Genomic DNA, 24,864 nt, shown 5'->3' on the forward strand with positions numbered 1-24,864 from the left:
AACCCAACAAGTGGTCCAAACACACACATAAACCAAATAAATAAATAAATAAATAAATAAATAAATAAATAAATAAATAAAGCTATGTTCCATTTAGGCATCTAGAAGCAGTGGTCAGTTTTTGTACAGTTCACCTCAGAAACCTCTCTCATTCAATCATGAATTCAACACTTGAATGTACAGATGCGGGACTCGTATCCTGGCTCTGTATCAATATGACAGCCATCCAAAGTGGTATCCTTGCTCTGTCACCCTTCTCTCTGCTACGAGAGTGAACTCAAAGAAGAAAGATTTGTTTAGGATTTCAGCCAGTGGCTGGCAGGCTCCATTGTTTCTGAGACCATGATGAGGCAGAAAATCTTGGCAGATAGCTATTGTGAAGCCAAGCTGCTCACCTCATGGCCATTTCAAGGAGGAAACAAACAAGCAGGAAGGAGTTCTCCAGGGAGATGTTACACCCGTGATGATGTAATTTATCCAACTAGTGCCCACCTCTTCTTGTTTTTTTTTCTCTCCATTTGTGTTTTCTGAAATCTGGTTTCTCTTTGTAGCCCTACTGAAACTAGCTCTGTAGACAAGGCTGGCTTCAAACTTACAGAGATCCAACTGCCTCTGCTTCTCATCTTAATATCCTCTGTAGGCTTATATTTTTTTAAACCTACTTTAAATAAGGGGTTTTAAATGCTTTAACCTCCCTTCTAGCCCGCCACCCACCAAAAGTAGTGGAAAGAGCCAGGTGGTGGTGGCGCATGCCTTTAATCCCAGCACTTGGGAGGCAGAGGCAGGAGGATTTCTGAGTTCGAGGCCAGCCTGGTCTACAGAGTGAGTTCCAGGACAGCCAGAACTACACAGAGAAACCCTTTCTTGAAAAAAAAAAAAAAAAAACCAAACAAAACAAAAAAACAAAAACAAAAACAAACCCAAAAAACAAAAACAACAAAAAAAAAAGTAGTGGAAAGAAAAGATTAATAGGGTAAAGGAGGATGTGGACCTGTTTATAAGTAGTTCTTTGGGGTGAATCCAGTTTGCATTGTCAGGATATCGGCAGTTCAGTTCACACAAATCAGCAGCAGCAGCTCAATCCACTGGCAAAAACCATTCATGAATCAGCAACAGCTGAGTCGGAGGAAGCAGCAAGAAGCTGCTGGAACAGCACCAGCAGTTCATTGGTGGCATTTCTATGGAGTCACTACAAACAGTGATCAGCAAAGAATGGCAAGGCGAACCAATACCACACAGCATCGTCAGTGAAGACCAAGGTCAGCAGAGCCAAAGTTGACTAGCAGAGAAAACTAAGGTGTACATAGCATCATCCACTGTCTGTTGGGTTCTATTTATACACTTTTTAAACATTACTTGTTCTCTCAAGCATTTGCTTTAGCAAAACATCAGATGCCCTTTTTCCAGGCAGCTTCCAGAAAAACACGTGTCTGTTCTCAACAAAACATCCTCCCACATGACTACTTCAGTAAAAAACATCCTCTCATAAGACAGTTTCCAAAAAAAAAAAAAAAAAAAAAATCACATGACACAACCAAGTTTCCAAAAAAAAATCCCAAATATTTCCACTTCAATCCTGTTCTTCTTTGCACTCTTCAGTACACCTATCATCTTCATGGTCCAATCCCCTCTGCATAACAGCAGCAGCTGGGGGGTCAAGCCTTCACTGCGAGAGCTTTTTGAGGGGGATACTTTATATCCATAACACCAGCCTGGAAATGTCACACCATCCAGTGTGGGGTGAAATTCAGAGGCTTGCACACCTAACACAGGAGTACTTGGTGCTACCTGGGAGGTAAGCATAAGGTATTCCTTGAGCCTGATGCATGGAAACTTAGTAAAGAAAGCAGTACAACTCTCTTCAAGGATGCTTACCTTCTAGGGAAAAGGATGAGACACACGGGCACCGAGGCAAATGAAAACATGGTGATTGGCAACCATTGGGTCCCTCGTGGAAAGCGAGATGTCCAATGTAGATAACCTTTGTCTTATTGTTTGAGAGTTCCATGCATTTATACTATGAATTTTAGTAATTTTTACCTTTTTAGTCCCTTCTCCTACCCTTTTTCCTCTCCTGCTGGAATGTTTCTTCCCTATAAGTCCTTCTGTTACTTTTGATTCCTCTTTTTGCATGTGGCCCTCTAGGTTTAATAATAGCTGCTTGCAAGCATGCTGGGGGGCTATTTTCTGGGGAGAAAGCAACTTACCTGTGGCTACATCACTGAAGAAAATGACACTGTCCTCCCCCACCTACTGTTAGTTGCCAATAAGTTGCCAATAGTCCCTCAGGGAGGAGTGAGTTCTTAGAGCCCCCTCCCTCATCATGGTGAAATGTTAATAGGTCCAATCTTGTTCAAGTCTTGTCAATTCATGATTGCAACCTCTATGCCATACCCAGAAGATGTCTTTTTCTGCACAACTCCCCAACCTCAGCTCTTACACAACTCTTTCTACCACCACCTCTATTCTGTGATTTTTCCCAGAGCTTTAGAGGAGGTGATTAGATCACCATTGATGCAGACAAATTGTTGGCAGCCATCACTGGGTTGGTACAGTGGGATCCCTGGAGCTTACCTGACAGGCTTCACAAGTAACAGTGTGGTGCAGCACCTAGAACTAGGCACAGAGAGACTGACTCCAGTGTCTGAGTCCAGGTTCATCTACCCACCAATTATGTGGCCCCTGGACATCCATATGTCTTGGAGCAGCTGCAGGAAGAGGTTGCCACTTATTGTCATCTTTGCTCACAGGGCACTTGCAAAGTGCCGTGTAATTGTAAGGGTTATTATTCCCTCTATCTCCAGAGGTAACTGAATATCTACCCACTCTGAGGTCCCTGATCTGTATCAGAATTTTTCCTTCTTTTTAAAACAATTTATTTGTTTTGGGCTAGATTCTCTGTCAGTAATCCTGTCTAGCCTGGAATGTATTGAGTAGTCCAGGCTGGCCTCAAACACATAGCAATCTTCCTGCCTTAGCCTCTCCATTGCTGGGATACAAGCATGTTTTAGATGTTCTCATTGTTTCAGAATAAAGTCACAATCCTTAGCATAGTTTTCAAAATATGCTCCATCTCTCTCCAAATTTATCTTCCCATTTCTGCATGTCTCTCTCTTTCCCCTTCCTTCCTTCCCTCCCTCCTTCTTTCTTTCCTTCTCTCTCCCTCTCCTGTTTTGTTTTGAAAGAAAGTCTACCTAAGCAGTTCAGGCTGGTCTTGAACCCTCAGTCCTCCTTCTCCAGCCGCCAGACTGCTGGGATAGCACATGTGCACCTCCACACACAGCCTACGTTCTCTGTTGGTAAAAGGTGTGTCAGATAAAGGCCCAGCTCAAATTTCCCCTTTTCCTAGACCACGATCAAAATGAGTCTCTACCCTATTTCAAATTATTCGAGCCACCACCATTCTATTGAACTGTAATCATGTCCTTATCTCCTAAAAAAAATTCTCCAACAATGTGTATTCTTTACCTGTTACTACAAAAGGTAAGATGTAGTGGCTTAAGATATCAACTTCTTATTATCTTATCATTGTAGTGGGTCAGGAACTTAGGAGTGGCTTACACAGGCCGGTTCTAACTCAGGGTGGTTTACAGGCTGCAGTCAAGACCCTGTAGGGTTGGACAATCTTCTCCCAAGGTAGCTCCTTCCCAGGCATGAAGTCAGTGCTGGCTGCTGGCAAGAGGTCTCAGACATTGTCATGTGAATTTTTTTTGTTTTTGGTTTTGGTTTTTTTTTTTGTTGTTGTTGTTTGTTTGTTTTTTTCGAGACAGGGTTTCTCTGTGTAGTCCTGGCTGTCCTGGAACTCACTCTGTAGACCAGGCTGGCCTCGAACTCAGAAATCCACCTGCCTCTGCCTCCCAAGTGCTGGGATTAAAGGCGTGCACCACCACCGCCCGGCGCCATGTGAATTCTGCTGTATATCTTTTGAGTAGTCACAAAATATAGCATTTGGCTTGTCCCAGAGAGGCTGATATAAGCTGAAAGACAAACTAGAAAGACCTTTTAGAACCTAGTATTAGAGGTTAAAAACAAAAACAAAATCAGAACATCACTTATACCATTTTGTGTTAGAAGTAACCCCACTAAGTCAAGCCCACATTCAAGGGAAGAGGAAGTAGCTGGACCGGAAACATATAAAACGACCACACTTGGGTTATCATGTCTTTCTTCTCAGGAACTAGCTAAGTCTGTCACATGGTTGGCGCTCCGTGGGTATGCCAAATAAAATAGCTAATAAACAAGATAATAACGGACTTGGGGAAATACATGGGTGATTTGTGGGGGGTCACATGTAGAATGATGAAGATGGGGAGTAGTGGGAAGAATTCTGAGATGAGACTTTACAGGACTCCGTGGCCGAGCGAATAAGAAGTGTTGGGAATGGGCTTGCAAAACTCCTGCAAAATGCAGGATACTGTCAACTCTTAGTATTAAAAGCATGCACTGCAAGTACTGGGAAATGTTTAATCAATCCACGTTTTGTATTGAAGATGGCTTGAGCAAGCTGGACTTAGAAATGGTTGTGATGGGCTGAAGAAAACTTTTGGTGCTTCTTCTGCAGTTGTCAAAGTGACGCACCATCAAACATACATCTTACACATCTTAGAATCTTGTGTCTGATTGTTCAGTTATTCTGCAAAGGGAAGAGCTGGCTATTAGCAGCAAAAGCAAGGTCTAAAACATCTGTTATTCAGATTGTCTAATTTATAATCAGGGGTGGGGGTTCTACTGCCTGTTTCCCAATAGGTTTTGGCCTCAAGTATTAAAAGTTAGATTGACACCATTACATATCCAAAAAAAAAAAAAAAAATTCCACAAATCATTGTGAAACGTGGGGGACAGGTAGACTGCAACCTTTCAAATACTAAGATTCCAGTTTTCACTTTAAAGAACTCAGTTTCTCAGGGCTCAGATTAATCGGCACAGCTGCAAGTTGACAGAACATTTCTACATTGAGAGTCAAAGTGCTCCAGAGTTCGTAATCTTTTTTTGATTTTTACAAGACTAGGGAGGCCGAATTTCAGAAGAGTCTTGATTGGGGAGACGGCTTAGTGAGTGATAGTCCATGCTGTTCAAACACTAAGACCTGACTTGGAATCCCCAGAACCCATGTAAATCTTGGCCACATGGCAGGGGGCATTTCTACTGGGAAATAGGAGTAGCTGGAGGAGTAGCTAGCCTAGCCTAGCCAGTGGAAAAGTCAACAAAAAGAGAGACCTTGGGACAAACAAGGTGGAAGGTGAGGCCTGACACTGGAGGTCATTAGAGCGAAAATGCATGAATGTGTGAGCTCAGGCATGTGCATCCCCAATGCGTCATAAACTATGCGCATGCGCGCTGCACTTAACATTAAACAAGGGTTAGTTCAATATGTTTCTTCCCTGCTCCCCGACCCCAGGGAGTTAGAAGCCCTAGGGCTGTCTGTTAAATAGTGTACAGTTTAGAATACAGGAGATACATTTCTTTAAGGAAGTTCATTCAGTTCCAATTACCTTCAGACTGCCATTTTTGCAAACTCATAATTGTGAAACTAAATTTAAAAAAGAAATTAAACAGTCCTTTGTTCATTTTGCATTTCTGTACATTTAGAGGTGATTATTTGTTCCTTCATTACTGGCAGTATTAAATCCAATATTTGCCAGTATAATTTATTTTAAAAGACCTTTTGTCCTTCCGGAAGTAGTTTTGAAACAATATTAAATGGAAACTTTGGATGAGAACCTACTTTTTTACACTTTCTTCAGTGTTTATTCTTCCACTTCTGATCAAATGATACTGATGCTAGTGTATTTAGGGTGAGCCGCGAAAAACTAATTCAGGTTAATACCTGGTCTTTTTAAGTGAGGGAGTAAAACGTGGGGTACCTGCACGCCATTGCAAAGTAGGCTTTACGAGGGCAGGGTCTTTGGGGAGCCTCCGAAGGTTCAGAGAGGTTGAACCTACACTGTGCAACCCCTCAAACACTGGAGTAGCCATGAATTCATTTAAAGTCCAGTGCAGGACTGGGGCTGGCCCCCAGGCCCGGAGCTTCCCGCCCGGGGCCCTTCCTGCGGAGGAAGAAGCTGAGCGCTAGGAGTGGGATCCCGGCCCACTTCCTGTCCAGCAGATCGGGAGCCGTTTCCTTTCGGATCCGGAGGACAGGGCTTCCATTCCCGCGTCTCGGCGAGGTTCACGGAGGAGTGTACCCCGGCAGAACCCGCAAGCCCGGGTAGCGGTCGCGGCGCGAGGGTTAAGCGCGCCCGGCTCGCTTAGGGGGCGTGGTCGGTGGCGCTGGCCAAAGGGCTTGGGGCGGGGCGGAAAGAGGGGCGTGGCCAGAGGCGCGCGCCTTTGCGGCCTGGAGGGAGGAGCGGACGGAGGAAGGGGGTGTGGCCAGAGGTCCGCGCCTGTGCAGCCGCTGCGGGGAGAGGGCTGTGGCCGGGGGCGGTTCCGGGCGGCAGGCCGGGGGCGGGGCGGGCGGAGGAAGGGGGCGGGGCCCGAAGTTGTTCCGCGCTGGGCTGCGGGGCTGGCGGGCGGACCGGGCCGGGCCGGAGAAGTTTTTGCTGCGGCTGCTCAGCGAGGGTGCGGGCCCCCGCAGGCGGTGCACGCCCGCTGCCATGGCTTTCCGTAGGAGGACGAAAAGTTACCCGCTCTTCAGCCAGGAGTTCATCATCCACAACCATGCAGACATCGGCTTCTGCTTGGTGCTCTGCGTCCTCATCGGGCTTATGTTCGAGGTGAGTAGAGCGGGGAGGGGGTACTGCAGAGGTTGGCGGTCCCAACTCCCGTACTCCGCGGCGCAGACAGGGATTCCGGGATTTCATCTGGGCTGGAGCGCGCCCGGCTGTCCCGCACGTTATCTGCACCTCTGGCTTTGTGCACTGTATCCACCCTGGCCTGGACCTAGGACAGTCCAGACAGCACCCCTAACTCCTCGCTGTGCGGGCCGTGCCATGTTCTGTCGCCCCCTTGGGCACCCACCATATCCTGCAACTCTCTCTGAATCTCAGAAACGCGTGCCTGGCCTCGAACCAATTGCAGAGCTGCCTTCCTGGCCCTACGATTGGGGTTTCCTTTCTGGCGTCCTGGTGCCAATGTGGGAAACTCCTAGATCCGCCGTAATTGCACAATCCCCCCTCCTCCTTTCAAGTGGGGGCTGCCGAATCTTCTAGGCTCTTCCAGTGGAAGGGACCCTAACCTTCTGGGAGTTCTTCATTCTAACCTCTGGAGCTTGCTCCAGGTGTTCACATGTGGCCCTGGCTCCATTCCAGGGGAATCTTCTGCGACCAACCTCTCTTTAAATGTGACCTAAAGGGCTAGTTTTAAGATCTCCTTTGGCACTTTGGACTGTCCCTGTAGATCTGTGTGTGAACTGGACCCAGAGCCTCATCCCTTTTGCAGGAGCCAGGAGAAGAGCAGGGATACTCTCTGCTTTTAAGTGAAAGGTGATTTTTCTTGTCGCTGCAGGAATGTGGGGTGGGAACAGAGAATAAGATCCTAGATTCAGCAGTGTGCTGGCGTAGGCCTCAGGGCTGTCTGTGCAAACTACTAAGGGGTCAGAATCGAAGAGACTCATGGCCTTTACTACAGAGTGAGCCAAAACGGTGATAGTGAAAAGTGAGAAGGATTTGCTATAGTATATATTGTCTCAAGAGCACCATATGTGACATAATGTATGACAGTCCCGTGGCTTGAGTCTCCTCGTCTTGAGAATACTCACTCATATCCTCTCTTCTGTGTGTTTCCTGATCTGCATTCTATAGGGTAGTAAGAAGCTGAACCATTTAAAAGTTACCTGTCTACTCCTGAATCTACCCATGTCTCCCTTCTGTTACCGACACAGGCAGGACCCATTTGGCTGATGAACCTGCCCTCTCGCTGGGCTGTTTGTGTGGTGGCCAGGTCTGAGCTGGATGCTTGCTCACAGCCAGGCTGTCGGGCTTGCAGGAGAGAAGCTGGGTTTGAGGTTGGCTTCCATACTCTTTTGGAAATTCTGTCAGTTCACTCTCTCTCCTCTCTCCTACACTCACGTTTCCCTTGAGGTTGTGGAGAAGAGTGTCTCATTCAAGACTGACGGGAGCCTCAGTTTCCCCATCATTGAAGAAACCATTAAAACCAACCTACCTTATGGAGTGACCGTTAAGCTTAAAGCTGAGGTTTTATCGGCAACAAAAGCGGTTCCTCCAACCAAAGAGCGGATCTGTTTCTTGCTCCTGGACTCTTGTTATTATTTAATGAGAAGGCAGGGGACTTACCCTGCTTAACGTTTGCCTCATGTCAATTTGCAGTCCTCCATTCTAAGAGGCTTCTCAGTGTCATGCTCCAGTTCTTGGAGGCTAGGGCCGATTGACACTTGTGTCAATCATAAAATCATAGCCCTGTGCTGCGCTGCTGGCCAGAGCCTCATGCTTAGCCTTGTGGTTCTCTGTGGTGTCTCTAGCTATTGTTGAGAGTTTGGGCTTTACCTGTCTTAGTGTTGTGAAAAAAAGAGACACCTAGAGTTTGTCCTCCCCGCCTCCTTTGTTCCCCATCTCTAGCCTTCGGGGAGTGCTTTGCTTCAGATCAGTGACAGTCCCTGAAAACTGACAACTGCTGGGATTGTCACTCCTAGTACCTGATGGCAGAGAAAGGACTAAGGTGAATGGGGGGTGGGGGGGGGGAAAGCCATTTTCCTTTTTCTTTAGACTTGGTTGAGATGCCAATAGACCCCCCCCCCCCTCACCGTCTCATTTTCTGCGGGATTTTTAGCCTGACGGAACTTTCAGAGCAGATGTTTCTTTCTGAAGCTGCTTTGAGGACTTGCCAGTCGGAGCTGGTTTAGGAGGAAGGGTGCTTTCCCTTGAATCTCCAGTATCAAAGACTCTTGATCTGTGCTGAGTGTGTCTATTCCTATCTACTGACTGTACAGAGATTGTGTGTGTGTGTGTGTGTGTGTGTGTGTGTGTGTGTGTGTGTGTGTGTGATCAGCTATCTTTGAACTCTGCTATCATTACTAAATGAGAACAGAAACATCCTGGAATGTAGGGGGTGGGAGGCACCTCAAACTTAGCATGGGATTGACTGAAGATTTCTGGGATGTTCCCAGGGGTAGTGCTGGTGATGGTGGCAGCAGTGTTGAATGTGTGTGTGTTTATAGGTAGGCATATAGTGGGAAGGAGGAGGTGTGTGTGTGTGTGGGGGGGGACAGAGAGAAAAGTCATCAGGCTCTTGAGTTTGTATCTTGGGCCAGGCAAGGATTCCTTCATTTGGGAAGCTGAGCCAGGAAAACTGTATTGTAATTCTCCCAGTAGAATGTCACTCCTGTCCCTGCCTAGTCTCTGCTGTTCCTTACCCCCTCCTCACACCCTAGCAAGCCACAGCCTTCCTACCCACATCAGTAATCCCCTGCTAGTCACCTCTGCAGTCCTCTGGGGTTTTATTTCTCTCGCAGGATCCCCAAGGCTTCAGCTCTGTCTTTAGGGAGCTGTTGATGCCAAATTCCTTCCCTTGGGATCATTTCCTTTTGGGCACACATGAAAGGCTGTCTGGCCTCTGTTCCCCCAAGCTGTGCTCAGACACACTCTTAGTTTAGTTTTGGGTTATCTTATTTCCAAAGCTGAGAAGGCTTCTTTCCCCCAAGCCAGGTTTTGTCCCATCTTATGTCTGTTTGGAATAGAGCTGTTCTGTGCAGCCACTGCACTTGGGTAAAAAATGTCAGGAATGTGGAACTTTATTCCCCCCTCCTTCTCTTCCAGCTTTCTCTTTCTTAACCCTGCTTCGGGGGAGAGCTGGTGAAGGGGCTCAGTTTTCTTCTCTACAGTTTGGACTTTCTTAGGTGGCGTGTGGTTCTTTAGGGTGTGGGTAGCCAGTTGGGATGTGTGCATAAGTCAGATTTGAAAGTAGCCATCCCCCTCCTCCCTCTTCCCTTTTCCTGCCTTCCAGTGCCTTGTGCCACGTTTCCAACTGAAACAGGCAGGGAAAGAGGGAAACTCTTTCATTTAGAGAACAGAGAATAAGAAATAAGAGGGAGAGGGGTGGTGGCTGGAGGAAAGGAAGCAATTTCTGTATTACCTTTAAAACATCATCTTGCCACAGAAACTAGTTTCTTCTTCGGTTTCTGCAGCTACAGAGAAATGTTTCTGAGATTCTGAGGGTCATTTGCAGGTTTGGTGTTTAGGTGTTTTGTTTGTTTGTTTGTTTTTTGTTTGTTTGGTTTTTTTTTGGACAGGGTTTCTCTGTATAGCCCTGGCTGTCCTGGAACTCACTGTGTAGACCAGGCTGGCCTCGAACTCAGAAATCCACCTGCTTCTGCCTCCCAAGTGCTGGGATCAAAGGCGTGCGCCACCACCGCCCGGCTGGTGTTTAGCTTTTATATAGGCCATGATGATGATGTAATCATTCGAGACCCAGAGGAATTTGAAGATAGTGGCTGGTTTGGGCTTTTTGGACATTGTTTCTGAGGCAGGTCTGCAAGATAGCTCTTTTTTCCAGGAACTACTTTCTTCCTATTCCTGACCCCATGACAGACTCGTCAGGAAGAAATATTTGCAGCATATACAATGGAAGCCCGTCGGATGTGTCATAAGTGTGTGGAGTGAGGGGTTTGTGGCACCCTATCATAGTCTTGGATGTATCTGTGGGTGCCGTAGCCTGCAGCCGGGCAACCAGTCCAGTCTCTTGCTGCTAGGTGAAAAGCTAAGCTTACGCACCGTGAAAAGATTCTTCTGTTGTGTTAATGGAAGCGCGTGCGCAGCATATAGAGATAGTGGATGCCAGCTAGGTTTTCCTAACTTCTAATGCACTTCCGTCAGCTTTTGTACTTCCTGACTTTATGCCTCTACTCCTGGAGCTTGAGACACACCCTGGTGGGGACGCTAGGGAACACCAGGAGGGGGTCCCCTCATTCTCACAGGTGAATTCCTCCTGCATGTGGCACTCAGTGACTTGAAGCACAGGACAGAAATTTGGGGTTTGAGTCTCTCTTGCTCAAGACTTCAGTTTAACCACATTCTGTGGGATGAAGGGACATAATTCACTCTTCTCTTTGGCGAAAGTGAAAGATTGGTATTGGTCAATTGGTGAAGTTTTGATTCCATGTCCAAGATGAAGACCTAGCATGGGGGTGCTTTTATTGATGCTCAAAACAGTCACACTGAGGACTGTTGTTGCCTCTGGCTTTTTTTTTAAAAAATCATTTGTTTGTTTGTTTGTTTGTTTGTTTACACTCTAGATTTTATTCCCCTCCTGGTTCACCCTCCAAATGTCCCACATCCCGTACCTCCTCGCCCCCCCTCCATAAAGTTGTCTCCACCCCCACCCCACCGACCTCTAAACTCCCTGGGGCCTCCAGTCTCTTGAGGGCAGTCAGAGAAGATGTGCCTCTGGCTAGTTTACTGGGTCTGAGGATCTGCTTTCCGTCTTTGTATCCCCTCATTGAGGGCCCTGGTTGTATGTCATTTAGGGATGACGTCATTAGGATGAGTACCTTTCTCCTACATTCTCCAGCACTAGCCACCTACTGTCCAAATGACTGTCCCTGACTCCCCTAATTCCGGTGCCCCAAGAATTCTGTGCCATACTTCTCTTGGATGTTTGTCTTAGAACACGTGGGGTAGGGGGTAGGTAGGGTCTCGGTGCTGCCACCATCAGCTCTGGGCCATTCCACAAGAGAACAGCCCTGGAAACTAAATAGGTGTCACTTCTCTTGTTGGCTCTGTTGTCTGAGCCCCTCGGCAGCTTCTTTCCCAGGCGTGCTATCCAGGCTGGTCACAGCAGAGCGCCCCAGTCCCGACTGTTTGTGGAATAACATGAGTTGCTATGGTGAAAGCTTCACTCTGGCAGGCACGAACTCCTTTTTGATCTGCTTCGATGTGGGCAGGGGCCCCAGAAATCATTCCCTGGCATAGCTGATGTACCTCTCATTCCCACCCTGATAAAGCGATGAAGCCAGAGGTCTGATAAGAACGGATTAGCATTCCCACAGGACAGAAATGCTTTCTAATCAGCCTGCGTGCTGTTAGCTCGCTTTGGTGGGAAACTTTGCCGATGCTATCTCTTAACCTCCTTATGCAGTGCTGTGTATCTGGTATCCATTGGTACCTAATGGTTAAAGGAAGGAGAGGTGGAGTGTGTGTGGGGGTGGGGAGGGCATCGAAACTATGAGTAGGGCTACTGAAAAGCCCTCCTTGTTTCATGGGCAGGGCTTTATCCTTTAGGTACTGTGTTACCTTGCCCTGATTTACCTCTGCTGTCTCAGATACCCTGCTGTGGAGGAGAACCAAACCCCACTTAGACGGAGCTGGTTAGTGTTGTGGGCTAACTGTGTGGTGTAGAGAGCTTTGCAAGGGATTCTTCTGGAGAGTGGATGTTTGAGTAGCTTTTTTTTGCTTTTGAACAGAGGAAATGGAGCCACATTGTGAGTTGGGGGTGCCAGGCCCTCTGGGGTCCTCTGGTGAGTTTGTTGGAGGCCAGGGTTAGGCTGCCACGTGGCCTCTTGATGTCTTTCTTTCATTTGTCTGGAGGAATTGGCAGCATTTTACATCTGTGAAATGTTTTACTAGCCTCACCCTATAATCGGGATGGTTTATGGGGGTTGTCATACCCATCCAGAAGCCTGGCTTCTAGAGGAGAGATTTGGCCAATGACCATCCACCCAGCATCAGAGTCAGAACCAAAATAACAATCCAGCAATGTCTGGCTCACATTTAGAACACAACTCTGATGCCCCCACAAGTGGGGTGTCTGTGGAACAGAGCCACTGGCGGCTTTATTTTTCCTTTGTCTGAGTGGGTCTGTGGAAGTCTGTGGGCCATTCCACTCTGGAGCCTTTCTGCCCGGAATGATCGTTGAAATCCACATCTCCCTCCAGGAGACTATAGAGAGTGACCTGAATGTGTTCATCTGTCACATGTGAACACAGATGAACGGACAGGAGCTTCCCTCACCACTGAAGTCTCTGCCTGCCATTATCTGTGTGAGATAAGGGGTTTCTGGTTGTAGTTTGCTCACTGATCTTATCATCAAGTTAATATTATGGTCATAGCTCAAGGGCACATTTCCCGTTTTATGAGTTCATGACTTTAGAGGGCAACCTAAGAAATTGTCGACTGTGTTTACAGAAGAGAAAAAGAAGCCCCACCCCCCAAAGCAGTTGAGAGATTTGCCCAAGACAATTAGAATAAATGTTTGACAAACCTGGAGCCACACCCAGTCCACCTCTGGTACATCTTCTTGTCTCTGCCCTGAACTCTAGACTCTTGTCTCTGAATGCCAGTCTGTGCAGAAGGAAGTCTTGGAGATGCCGTATGATGCTTACAAGCACCGTGCTCTCTCATGGAACGGCAGAGTACCTGTGCCGTGTTGGCGTGAACTCAGGGGATGCAGAGATGAAGAAGGCCAGGGCCCTGTCCTCAAAAAGGTCACAGTGTGGTACCTTAGAGTCAGTGCACTGGCCTGTGAGCCCAGCTACTCAGGAGGCTGAGTCAGGAATAGTGAAAGAGTTTAAAGCTACCCTGAGCCGCGTAGTGAGATACTGGTAAAATGCTTGCCCAGCATGTGCGAGGCCCTCTGGGAAAAAAAACCTCATGTGCCACAGGGGTGGAAAAGTTGTGGATGGGAGTCAGGCCATAAACTTGTCATGTATGACAGGTATAACCTTCCCTAGACTCTCGGGCCTTCACCTCAAGTCACTGTGTTTTGGTGAAAGAGCATTTATTAAGAACTAGAAGCCGGGCAGTGGTGGCACACGCCTTTAATCCCAGCACTTGGGAGGCAGAGGCAGGTGGATTTCTGAGTTCGAGGCCAGCCTGGTCTACTGAGCGAGTTCCAGGACAGCCAAGGCTATACAGAGAAACCCTGTCTCGAAAAACAAAACAAAACAAAAACAAAAACAAAAAAAGAACTAGAACCCTGGCTGTGGGTATCAGGGTTTAGAAGAAAAGAGTGATGGTCGTGCTTGGAGATCTTCCCAGGCACATATGACACTCATACGCATGTGATTGCTTTGTGACAGGGCAGAGCGGCTAGGACCAGAAATGCCGTAGGATTGGGGGCTTTAGAAAGCACCAATTCCTTGTCACTGTTTTAAAGTCTGACTAAATCAGAGACCAAAGCCCTGGGAGTCCTTGTCTTGGGGGAGGGGCCTTTTCCTGGCTTGTAGTATGTAGCAGTCTGTATCTTTAGGAAGGAGGGACAGAAAGGGGTGCTTGATCTCTGGGGTCTCTTTATTAAGGGCATCAAGCCCATTTAGAAGGGCTTTGCAATTGAAATTAATTATTCCCTAAAGAACCTCCTGATGCCACTGCACTAATATGTTTTCAGTCTAGGAACTTTTGGTGGAAGCAGGCATCAAAAGTTCTGCCCATAGTGGACTCTGTGTGTGTTTGTGTGTGTGTGTGTGTGTGTGTGTGTGTGTTCCATGTCAGCACATATGTGCGCATGAGTGTGAAGGCCAGAAGTCAACTTGGGTGTCTTCCTCTGTCACTCTCCACCTTATTTTTTTGAGTCAGAGTCTCTCACTGACCCCACAACTTCATGACTTGGCTAGACTGGCGACCAGGACCAGGGAACAGCAGGATCTGCTTGTCTCAGGTACAGACACTTGCTGCCTTGAGCAGCTACGATGTGGGTGCTGGAGATGCAAAGTTGGGTCCTGTTGCATGTGTGACCTGCAGGTAACTGACTGACCATTCTCCCTACCCTGTCACATGGTGTCTTAAGAATCTTGTTTTCAGGACTGGAAATGAAACTCAGGCTTGGCACATGCTGGGCAAGTGTTCTTCCCCTGAGACAACATCCCCTGCTCTTGAATTTTGTGGTTGTTGTTGCTTGTTGTTTTTTGGGATTTTTTTTTTTTTTTTTTTTTTTTTTTTTTTTTTTTTTTTGAGATAGCATTTTACTCTGTAGTCTTGGCTGGCCTGGAACTTGCTGTACAGAGCAGGCTGGCCTCCAGCTCACACAGATCTGCTTGCCTCTGCCTCCTAAGTGTGATTAAAGGCATGTGCTACGCCTGGCTGCTCTTTTTTGTTTGTTTGTTTGCATTTGAGACAGTCTCTCTAGTAGCCAGGCTGACCTTAAACTCCAGGCTATCCTCCTGTCTCAGCATCTCAAGTACTGTCATTACAGGCATACGATGTTGTATTAGTGGGACAGGACTTCTTCATAGAACTGGGTTACTTCACATCCTATAAGGTTCGATTCTCTCGCAGGAAGTATTTCTTCTTCTTTTTCTCCTTAGATAATTTTAAAAAGAACTTTCATTTTACAGGGAATCCTGATGAGTGGCTCACCACTAAAAGACATCTGTGGCTACCAAGGAGAGAGAAAGATGTGTCCTCCAGGACATTGGGTAGATACCGATGGAATTCATACTGCAGTCTCCTTAGCCCCTGCTGAACTTCGCTCCACAAAGGGAGGATGGCCTTAGTTAAGTCAGCACGCGTTGACTTCTGCTTGGTACTTAGTGTAGTGCTGGGATCTTCACGAAGTAGGTGTTAGATGTGGCTTGTGTTTAAGGTGCCACGGCTAGTGTTAAAAGCAGTCTAGGGGTTCTTGGGACAAAATCTTGGGAGAATGGGCCTCCCCTCCAGCAGTTCTTAAGAGTTCCACAGGAAACCCGAAGGTCTGCTCTACAATGCCCGACTTCCGGCTGAGACAAATTCCACAGGACTTGGAGCAGAAATGAACTTTTCCTACCCCAGACTTCTAGACTTTAAGAGTATATTTTCGACTTGTACTTGGTGCCGGATCAACTTTTGACCTCAGTGGACAAGGGCTAACTTGTCTGTATGGATCCCGTCACTGCCGTGTGAAGGGCAGGTGGCGAACTGGGAAGGAATGCTTGATGGCTGGTTTTATTTCCTTTTTCCCTAGCAGTTTTCATCTTTAGTTTGGGCAAAAAGTCTGGAGCGTTTTCCTCAGGGTTAGATCAGTGGCTCGTGCCTTGTAATGTCTGGCAGCAGGGAGGGAGGTGTGTACTAGAGAGGGTGAACTGGGGGGGCATGATTTCTTCCTGCAAATTGTGTGGCCCATGAAGACCCTTCACTTCTCTGAGCTAACACTTGATTTATGGGGGTTGGGGTGAGTGGATGGGCACGGGTATGTGAGGGGGGTGGCTTTTCTCTGGTTCAGCTGTCTTCTTCCCACGGGCCTGTACAAGAAAGAAGGATGAGCACCGAGCCTAAATTGCCAGGAAGGAAGAGGAGGAGGATAGAAGGAGGAACCTGCCTTCCTCCGCCCACACAGACTGTGACGTTTAACTTGGGCACCGTTGCTCCTCCATTGGGTTAAGAGCCTTGTCTCCTCTTTTGATTTCATTTTTGATTTGAGCCGGAATCAGTTCTGAGCTGAAGTTTGGGCTTGGCATCTAATTGTCAGTGTAGCAGAACTCAGGTAGGGAAGGAGAAAAATCCATATTATAGAAGAATCATAGTCAGGTCCCTACTGTTCTCAGCAGGATTGACCTATGAAGAATACGGAGTATATAGTATAGTCCCTGCCTGGCCTGACTGTCCTGTCTACTTTGCTCTGCCAGATCAGGTTTTGTCACCTCAACTCTCTGAGGGCAGTCTGGGACGTTAGACTTATAAATGCCTTTTCACACTTAGTGATAGATGGATGTCTCTCTGTGTGTGACTCTGTCCCCCACCCACCGTTGTGCCCCACCCCACCCCCAAATCAACCTAGTGACCTCTTCTGACTTTACTTCCCCTTCATCTCTTCTTCCTACTCTGACCAACCAGGACACCCTTTCTTCCTCACAATATTGGGGATGGATCCCAGGAAACAAGGAGGAGAGTTTTTGTTTGAAATCCACTTTTAAGAGCTGGATTGCAGATGTGCGGCATCATCATACTCACTGCATCAGCGCTTAATGAACTTCTGATGTCTGATTTCAAGTAAGAAGAGTGAGTTACAGCACACCCAAAGCTACACAGACAAACCCTATCTCGAACCCCTTCCTCGACCCACCAAAAGAAGAGAGTTAGTCATTACAGCTAACATTTGGAGCACTACAGTTTGGGGACCAGTGAGATAGCTTGGTGGGTAAAGGGCCCTTGCTGCTGTACTGAGCCTGATGATATGAGTTCAGTCTCTGGAACACATGTTAATAGAGAGACGCTACAATGCCTAGCTAAGTTGTCCTCTGACTTACACACACACACACACACACACACACACACACACACACACAATAAATAAATAAATAAATAAATAAATAAATAAATAAAACGATAAAATGAAATATCACATCAATAGCCACCTAATTAACTATGGCCATATTCAATTATGTAAAGTTAAGTTTTAAAATGCTATGAGAAATTCCGCTTTAAATAGACTATTTTGATCACGAGATGTTCTCTTGGATGGTGCTGCTTGCTACATTGCTTTCTGACTTTGCCTTTTGTTTCCGTAGTAACGAGATAGGAAGAGATCCTTGTGACCTGGTTCTGCCAGGAAACCATTGGAGGCTATAGTTTACAGAGGTCGAGGTCACGTCTAGACCTACAGCTAGACTGCCAGAGTTTGCATTCTGCTCTAGCCCTGCTAAGTTGGTAAATGAACCTTTTGTGTTTCTGTTTCCTCATCCTTAACGGAGGATTAAAACTATGTCTTAGAGATGTCTGGAGTACTGAAGTGTTAATATAATATACACATAATATATTAACATTTTAATTATATTGATATGTAACACATGAAAGGGTACTAGATACAGGTACGGATGAGAGCCTCGGGCTTGTGGCTTATTGCTTATTACATCCTGAAAGTGCTGGATGGCATCTCAGCTATATATAAGTCCTTTTTGTGACTGTGTCATCCATTTGGAACAGAGCCAAGAAACAGGATGCAGGTCCGAGCTGATGATGGCCTCAGCCCCCTGCCAGGAACCTCACACTCGACCTGCCCTCCAGGTCCAATTCACATCTTCACCTGAATATGTTTGTTGGTTGATACTATGCCAGGTTGTTGAACACAGGCTATTGGAGAATCTAGCAAATTCTCTGCCACCAAGCTAATGCCCTATCGTTTCATGTTTGCAGCTGGGTTTCATCCCCAAGGTATCTCATTACATAGATGCAAGTATATCCCATGTGCTAAAGAAAGAGCCTAGAAGCCTTCCCAACCCGTGTCTGAGCATAGATTTTTTTTTTTTTTAAACATCCACAATAACTAATATTAGAGTTTGGAGCCTCAAATGGTCCTTTTGGAAGTTAGCTGTCCAGAACCTTTCATTTCTAGAGCTTCCGGGAAGTGCTAGTTTTATAACACAGAAGCAGAAAGTTGAGCATGTCTGTTGAGTTCCTATCGTCCGTGCAATGTGAAGGAAGCAGTTTTGGTTTCTTATGCTGCCTGGGATGTGCTAATTCAGTACCATTCACCTACCTGGCCTCTTCCTTCCTTCCCTCTCTCCTTCTCACTATCTGTTCCTTCTCCCATCCATCAGATACAGCTACTCTGTGCAAGGCATGAATTCTGAATGGGAAGGCAGCTGACATATTTGTTGACAAACTAGCTTGAGAAGGAAGAGAAGGTGGTAGTACCTTGTGGCCACGTTTCCCTGAGTTGCCGGAGTGGAAATTGCTACAGGTGTGACAGTTATGGCTTGCCAGATTGTGACAGGTGACGTATCCCATCTTTAGCATTCAGCTATCCCGTAGCCAGGTGCAACTTGTCCAGCGTTACTGGGAGGGAGTCTGGAATGATCTGGTTCTTGTCTCTCATCCTGCGGTGCTGATTGAATGGTGTTTGTCACCGTCAGGATTTCTGTTGCTGTGCTAAAACACCATGACTAAAAGCAACTTGGGGAGGAAAGGGGGGATTTCATCTTATCGCTAGTAGTCCATCATCTGGGGAGGTCAGGGCAGGAACTCAACCTGGAGAGGCAGGAACTGATGAAGAGACCATGGAGGACTGAGTGCTGCTTACTGTTTGTTCTTTACAGCTTGCTCAGCCTTACTTACAAACCCCCCAGGACCATCAGCCCAGGAATGATACAACCTACAATGGGCTGGGCCCTTCCACATCATCAGCCAAGAAAAAGCACCAAGGTTTGCCTGCAGGCCAATCTGGCAGGCCCATTTTCCCAGCTGAGGCTCCCTCGTCTCTGATAATTCTAGCTTGTGTGAAGTGGACATAAATCTAGCCAGCACAGGGTTTTTATAAAGCCATCATTTTTGGATGCTCAAAGCACAGAGGGAAAGGATACATTGTCTAACCTCAAAGACCTTACCTTTCCTCCTGGAAGGGAGGCAGGCAGGAAGCGAGCGGTCACTTGAGGCTGAGCTTTCCGTACTGAGCCGCCATATTGGTATTCTGCGTAGCACGGAGTGGCGATGAATGTGTGTGATTATCTACCAGAGAGGGTGCTTTGAGATTATGAGGAAAACATTCCTAACTAAGTAAGACCGGGGAATAGAGTGGCTATGAAGGACCTAGACAGAGGAGCAGTGTATCCTCATGAAAGGTAGGACTGGTGTGGAACCAGCTTGCTCAGCTGATGGAGGATAATACTCCTTGCTCTGGAGGAAGAACGGAGGGGAAAGAGCGCACAGGAGGGAAGGTGGGGGTCCATCACAGAGGCCTTAGAGGTCATGCCCAGAGTGGAGCCCTTATCCTGGAGGTAGTCAGGAATCTTTGAGAGTTTTCAGGAGGAGAGTGGTATGAGGAGGTTGCTCTGGAGACAGTGAAGAGAGAGGCAGGCAGGGTGAGATGGAATGGAGGGTGTGTGTGGGCAGCTGTGGGGCTGGTCCATGCGCGGACTCCCACTTGGGAAATCTTTCCGTGTGTCAGCTTCTGGCCTGGAAGTGAGTGTAGAGGCAGTGGGGACCCAAGCACCTGACCATTCACTGATGTTGAGTCTCAGTTGTCTTTTCTGCATGTTTTGTATGACCCAGGATAGTGGCAAGGCACTTGTGTGGGGTGGTAACTGTCGGTTACCAGGTACAGGTTGTTATTGTACAGGAATGCTGCTTCCTGAACATCTCGTGTCTTTCCCACCTTTGACCCACACACCCTGCCCCAACCCTCCCCCCCCATCACCTCATCTCCTCACCCTGTTTTACTGACTTGTGCTGCTTTTCCGTGACCAGTACACAAGTGTTGTTCAGAGCCCTGAAGAAGTTATTGGTTTGCATGTAGCATCTGTGGATTTTTAAAGGAAGGTGCTCGTACGTTAGAGCTTCTTTTCCCTCTGCCCTTTTATGTTCTCTTCAGCTGAGAAGCCACAAAGAGAGTGCTGTGGCCTTACCTCAGGATGGTGGAGGCAGGGGAATGGGAATTTCCTTTATGGAAGGGTTTGTAGAGATGGTGGGGATGAGGTAGGACAAGCTGTGGGTGGAGGGCAGAGGGATTTACGCATAGATCGCCTCCTGCTGTAGCATTCATTTAGAAAGACAGTAAGCACTTGCTATGTGTGCAGTCTTTGTGTGCATTGCTCTGGGGAGTACCTAGGGCGTGTCAACACATGATTTTTTTTCTGCTTTGAGATGAGGCTAGGGGTCCTTAATAAGGCTATCTGGGGAGCACTGGGAGGATTTTAGCTCCCAGCCCCATGCATGTTTTAGGAGGATGAGTAACAGCAAAAACCCATCACTCGTTTTTGCTCATCCCCGTGACCATGGAGTCTTTTTTGGCATCACCTCCCGAATAGTTACCAATTCCATTCTCACCTGTAATTCTCTTTGACCTTTTCTTGAGATGCTTCTTATCCCTTGGATGAATTGCTGAAGAACAGTGGTTCTCAGCCTTCCTAATGCTGTGACCCCCATAATATATGTCCTCGTGTTGTGCTGACTTCCAACCCTACCATTATTTTTGTTGCTACTCCATAACTAATTTTGCTGCTGTTACGAATGTAATGTTAAATATCTGGTTGTCAGGATATATGTGACCCCCATGAAAAAGGACCATTCAGTCTCCAAAGGGGTCATTCGAGCCCCATGGGTTGAGAACCACTGCAGTAGGGGCTTCTGACTTAGCTCTAGCCTCTCCCTTTCTCTGCAGAGCTACCTCGGTTGTTCTCAGACAAAGCTGAGTACCGGTCCTTTCTCCTCCTCCCAGGGTGCCAGCCTTTCAGGCATCTGACTAGCCTTGCCCTGTCCGTACCTGTGTGGCACACCAGCCTGCTTCTGCTTCCTGAACATCCCGTGTCTTTCCCACCTCTCCTCACACATCACAGCTCCCAAAGCTCCTCCTTATTTCCCGTCTTTAATGCTCTTTGTCACTCCCCTGGTCAGCCCAGCAGGAGCTCGGAGCTTGAGGTAAGACGAGGAAGAGAAAGGTACAGTGGCGGTAATGAAGGGAGCCCCACCCAAATAGTTTGTATTTAAAAAGATGTTTATTTGGACATCTGTCTAAAGCAAGTAGGTGAGGCAGATGGGTTATGGAGAGAGTGGGAAGCGATGGGTGTCCAAATTCTCAAAGTGTGTGCTTGGATATTTGTGTCTGTTTAGAAGGATCTTGCTTTGAAGTTGAAGCTGGCCTTGAACACATGATCCTCTTCCCTCAGCCTCCTGATGCTGGGGTCGAAGGTGTGTGTACCACACCTGGCTTTCAGTGTGTGTTCAGTCAGGGAGACTAAGAAAGGATGTGGTAGTGAAAGAAGAACCGACTGTACCGGATGCAGACGGTGAGGACTCTTGACCAAAAGTCTAGATCTAGCTGTTGGCTTCGGCAAGAGGGAGCCATGGAAAACTTCTGAGGAATGGATTGAGTGACCCGAGTTATGAACAGTAGGCCAGTTATAGGTCTTTGCACTTGCTAGGGCCTCTCTTACAGTGAGGGAAGGGGTGACGCCACTCATCGTGTCCCCAGCAAGCCCATAGTAATACGAAGTAGTGATGTGGATTTACTGAGGTGGTCCTGGGTGCCCACAGTCAAGCATGTGTGTTGCATGTATTTTCTGTTACCGAAGGCCATTTCAAGCTTCTCTCTCCGAGCTCTCAGGCTACCAGTCAGAGGTGCTTGGGGGCACAGGAGAGCTACTGTACATGACAGACACAGAGAACTGCCAGTCGTAGCTTTCAAAGAGAAGGGTGGGGAAGTTGCACTAGATACCATTTGGTAGTGCACTGATGACTCAAAACCAGAACTGTACCCCCCCCCGCCCCCGTCCCCCAACACCTGTTCTCATCCGTCTCCCCTCCTCCACCCTCAGGAACCACTTTTATTATTCTCAATGTTTTCAGGTTGACTTTATTTATGCCAATGTGAGCAGCCATAAGAATGTTATATAGGGCCAGCAAGATTGCTCAGTGAGTAAAGGCACTTGCCACACAAGTCTGATGACCCAAGTTCGATCCTCAGAACCCACGTAAAGGTGGAAGGAGAGAACTGACTTCTCAAGGCTGTTTGACTTCAGCATGGCTGCTGTGGTACATGGATTTACATATACACTACTCAGACAGACAAACAGACAGATGCACACAATAACATAATGATTAAAAATAATAAAATGGTAATTAAAATAATATTTAAAATGATATCGATTCAACGAATCAGTATTTATGCACATATCTGTAAGCATGTATGTTGTTGTCATCTCATCTCCTTGATGGTACACAGTAAGACACAGTTATCTAAATAGATATGTACCTAGTGATTTCCTTTTAACCAGAAGTCTGGGAAGACTTCCTGTCGGTACACAGTGACTCTCGGTCTAGTCATTGGGTTCCCTGTTGATGGACTGTTTCTAGTCTTTTGCTCCTTATAACTGATGCTACAGAGCATATATGGGTACAAGCCTCACTTTGCTCCTGTGTCGAAATATCTAGCAAGTTGTTTCTCAGAGATGGGGCAGTCGGGGTAAAGTGTATTTGTAATTTTGAGAGAGTCTCCCCTGCTTTTTCAGTAGTGTGTTCAAACCCACGGGCCATTTAGCTATGTGACAATACACTATAGTGTATGGCTAGATACTAAAAGCTCTGCCAGTTTTCACACTGAACTTGTTTGCTGTTAGCACAGCACTGCACACGTAACAAAAACAACAGAAACCTTGAATTTAAAAAAAAATGTGAACGTTTCCTACTGATTTTCTTTGGAAATATATGTATATATGTGTTATATATATATACACACACACACACACATATATATATGTATATGTATATATATACATATATATGTATATATATTTACACACACATATACACACACATACATATATGTATTATATATATATACACATATACATACATATATACATATATATATTCTTGAGAATTTCATGTATCTATATAATACCTACCCATTTCCCTTCTCCGACTCCCTCCAAGTCACCCTTCAGTATGTCCCCCTCCCAATGTCTCTTTAAAAACAACCCACTAAGTTCAGTTAGTGATGTTCACATGGGCAGGGGGTGGGGCCATCAGCTGGAGCATCAGAAACAGACCAGTGGTCATACTCAATAAAAGGGATGGTACCCACCTTGACCCTACCTCCATCCACTCCACCCCACTGTACCTCCATCCATTCATCCTACCGCACCCCCATTGCACTTCACCTCCATTCACCCCACCTACCTCCTCCTATTACTTTTCATGCAGATCTTCCTGTTGTTTCTTTTGCTCTGTCCCTTCACTCAAAGTCTTCTTCCCTCAGGACAAACTCTTCCCTCTGCAGCTGTTTCTTCCTCCTTGGGCTCCATATGCCTTTTCTGGAAAGCCTTCTCCCCCCTCCCACCACCCCCGGGGCTGTGTAGTAACTCCTTCCTTAGCTCCCAGGTTCCCTGTGCTTCCCTTCAGATGACAGCCCCATGAGTGCCGCCTCTTTGCCCCACAGCAAAGACCAGCAGTACCTGGAGGGTGGACCCGTCTCAGTGTAACTGGTAGAGGAGTGCAGAACATCTGGGTTGCTCTCACTACCATATTCAGCAAGTAGGTGGTAAGGGAGGATTGCTACTTAGTTGATAAATATCTTATCAGAAACTTTTCCCGACACTTTAAATCACGCTACCGACTCACCGTTAATTTCCTGTTGTAATATTTACAGGTCAGTGATTCTTAGAGCAGTCACCGATTTTTTTCTCAGCTCACATTATCACAGTTCAGACCATTTGCCTTTTTCCCCCCGAAGAAACGTTAGCATTCATTCCTTATGACTGCCCCCCTCCCTGTCAGCACCCCAGAAACCACTAATCTCTCTCTGGACTTGCCTGTTCTGAACATTTTATATAACTGCAATCATACTACATATGGCCTCCAGGCCTGGCTTTTATTTAGCATAATGTTTTGAGATGTATGCACGCCGTAGCACGCATCGTATTTCATTGGCTCTGAGCCTGACTTGTTCGTTCCATGGTATGGAGATACCATGTGTAGCTCACCCATCTGTCGGGCGATCAACATTTGAGTTGTCTAGCTCTTTGCGAATTATGAATAATGCCTCTCTGAACACTCCTCTGTAAGCACTGGTGTGGATAGCGTGTGTTGGGTTCTCCTGAGTATATCCCTTCAAGTGGAGTTGCTGGGTCAGTAAATAATTCTCACGTAGGCAAGTAGCCAGGGTTGGAAGTATATGGAACAGTCTGTCCTTTTAACTCAACGGTTTTTATCTCCAGGGCAATACTGTATATATTGCCATTATCCCGCTGTCACCCAGCAGTTATTGAAGTTATATTTGATGGACTGTGGGGCGCTTGTCTGTAACTCACAGGCAGATGTCTGAGTCCATGCAACACTGTTTACTGCATCCCCGGTGCACTGTGCTTTGCTGACTATGGACACTGACAGACACTTATCTTGCCCAGATACCATCATTCATTTCAAGCCATCTAAATACCCATCTGTGTTAAGCCACTTAGTAAATTATGGCTATAGCCGTGCAGGGACACACTATAGCTGTTCAAAAATGTGATGAGGCCGTACCTTATGTATTGGCGTGGACTGATGCCTGTGGAAAATATTGGCCATAGAT

General features: G+C 46.8%; 1 protein-coding gene across 1 annotated transcript in view; it reads left to right on the forward strand.

The window, feature by feature from the left end:
• The first annotated feature begins 6,478 nt into the window (after nt 1–6,478).
• The window catches only part of Tram2 (translocation associated membrane protein 2), a 78,953-nt gene continuing 60,567 nt past the window's right edge, over nt 6,479–24,864 (forward strand). Inside the window, exon 1 of the mRNA XM_034521767.2 lies at nt 6,479–6,713. Coding sequence (XP_034377658.1) covers nt 6,594–6,713 — 120 coding nt within the window. The 5' untranslated portion in view covers nt 6,479–6,593. The remainder of the gene's footprint in view (nt 6,714–24,864) is intronic.

Source organism: Arvicanthis niloticus, chromosome 17, assembly GCF_011762505.2.
Source record: "Arvicanthis niloticus isolate mArvNil1 chromosome 17, mArvNil1.pat.X, whole genome shotgun sequence".
In the NCBI taxonomy this organism is placed as follows: domain Eukaryota; kingdom Metazoa; phylum Chordata; class Mammalia; order Rodentia; family Muridae; genus Arvicanthis; species Arvicanthis niloticus.